At 54.8% G+C, this 1,559-nt stretch overlaps 1 protein-coding gene across 1 annotated transcript in view; it reads left to right on the top strand.

Annotated features, from left to right (window-relative positions):
- Nucleotides 1–141: 141 nt before the first annotated feature.
- The window catches only part of VDBG_07279 (FMP42), a gene marked incomplete at both ends in the record, with an annotated part of 2,283 nt that continues 865 nt past the window's right edge, over nucleotides 142–1,559 (top strand). The window contains 2 exons of the mRNA XM_003002662.1: nucleotides 142–719; nucleotides 812–1,135. Coding sequence (XP_003002708.1) covers nucleotides 142–719; nucleotides 812–1,135 — 902 coding nt within the window. The remainder of the gene's footprint in view (nucleotides 720–811; nucleotides 1,136–1,559) is intronic.

The following is a 1,559-nucleotide window of genomic DNA, read 5'->3' as shown; positions in this document are numbered from 1 at the left end:
CGCTGGTCACTGGTGCCTCGATGCTCGCGGCAGTCTCCTCTCTAACGCATGCGTACGACGCACGGTGGTAACTCTCACTGGAGAAGTCTCTTTGGTTACCTCATTGTCCCGGTCTTGATCCTTGTCGCCGAGTACACATACATGCCCGAGCATGCTTACCACTCGGTGCCTGAGCTCGAGGAGAAGATTGAGCGTGCTGAAGACAACACTCGAGACGTTCACACCTCCGATGACGACCTTACGAGCGATGGCGAGCGATACCACGTTCGCAGCATCCGGGCGGAGCGCCGTCGGGCCAAGCTTGACGCGATTGTCGATCTCACTGGTGATGCCGAGGTGAGGGAGGAGCGCGTGAAGATCAAGGAAGAGCGTCTCGAGGCCAGTGGTGTCTGGGGTGTCCTGCACGGTCTGCCTGCCCATCAGCAGATGCTTACGCCGTGGTTCATCTTGATCCTCTTGCTCACGGTGCACCAAATGCTGAGAATGAACTACCTCATCGCCACCATCCGTGCCCAGTATCGCTTCATGCTCGGGTCTGATGTGCTGGCTGAGTCGATCAACCACTTTTTCGATGCTGCTCTGCCCATTGGCGGTGTCGCTGCGACACCCTTCATTGCCGTCTTGCTCAACAACGCAAGCGTGCCGGTCACATTCGGCATCTTAACCGTCCTGATCATCGTCGTTGCCGTGCTCAACTGCATTCCCCAGCTGTGGGCAGGGTACGCGATGATTGTGGCCTTTGTGATCTTCAGGCCGCTGTACTACTCTGCCATTTCGTAAGTTTGGAAAGCTTTTCTCTATGACTTCCTAGGCTAACGACTGCCAGCGATTACGCTACGAAAGTCTTCGGCTTCGCCACGTTTGGGCGCATTTATGGCGCGTTGGTGTGCATCTCCGGTATCATCAGCTTTGCGCAGTCGGGTCTCGATGCATGGACCCATGGTCCGCTGCATGGTAACCCCGTGCCTGTGAACATAATGATGGGCGCGACCGGGACTGTTCTTGGCATCGCTCTCGTTCTTTTTGTTGCCATCCAGGTCGGGTTACACAACGAAAGGGAAAAAGCTGAGGCTGACATGGAGCGAATGCCGCTGATCTGCGAGGAAGAAGAGGGATACGGAACCAGGGGCGATCGGTGAAAGATTACTACCTCGTTCTTGGTTGAGTGCAAGCACTCGACGCGGGCTCACTTTTAGCGGGAGGTGGTGGGGGAAGCTGTGTGTTTCAAAATGAGTGTGCTCGGATTTGGGTTTTTCTGTCTGGGGCGCTTGGATTTTGCATATGCGATGCGAGCATCTTCTAGACCTGCGAGGCGTTGGGCGTCTTTTGTCCTGTTGGTATAAGCTTGATGATCTGATGATCATGATAATGACAATGGTTGACGATGGTATGGAAACCAAGATGGCCTGCCTTGCCGCCGTGATGAAGATGCATCTCCGCATTTACCGCCGTGAAGCCCCAAAAATGACGGGCCAGCAGTATGTCCATGCTGTTTGAACCTGGGCGGATCTATGATGAGCAGCGGTATGGCAATGATCGGCAAAGGGATGTGATGGGAA

The sequence above is a fragment of the Verticillium alfalfae genome, genomic scaffold (genome assembly GCF_000150825.1).
Source record: "Verticillium alfalfae VaMs.102 supercont1.9 genomic scaffold, whole genome shotgun sequence".
NCBI lineage: Eukaryota > Fungi > Ascomycota > Sordariomycetes > Glomerellales > Plectosphaerellaceae > Verticillium > Verticillium alfalfae.
This window is presented reverse-complemented; position numbering and strand designations above follow the sequence as displayed.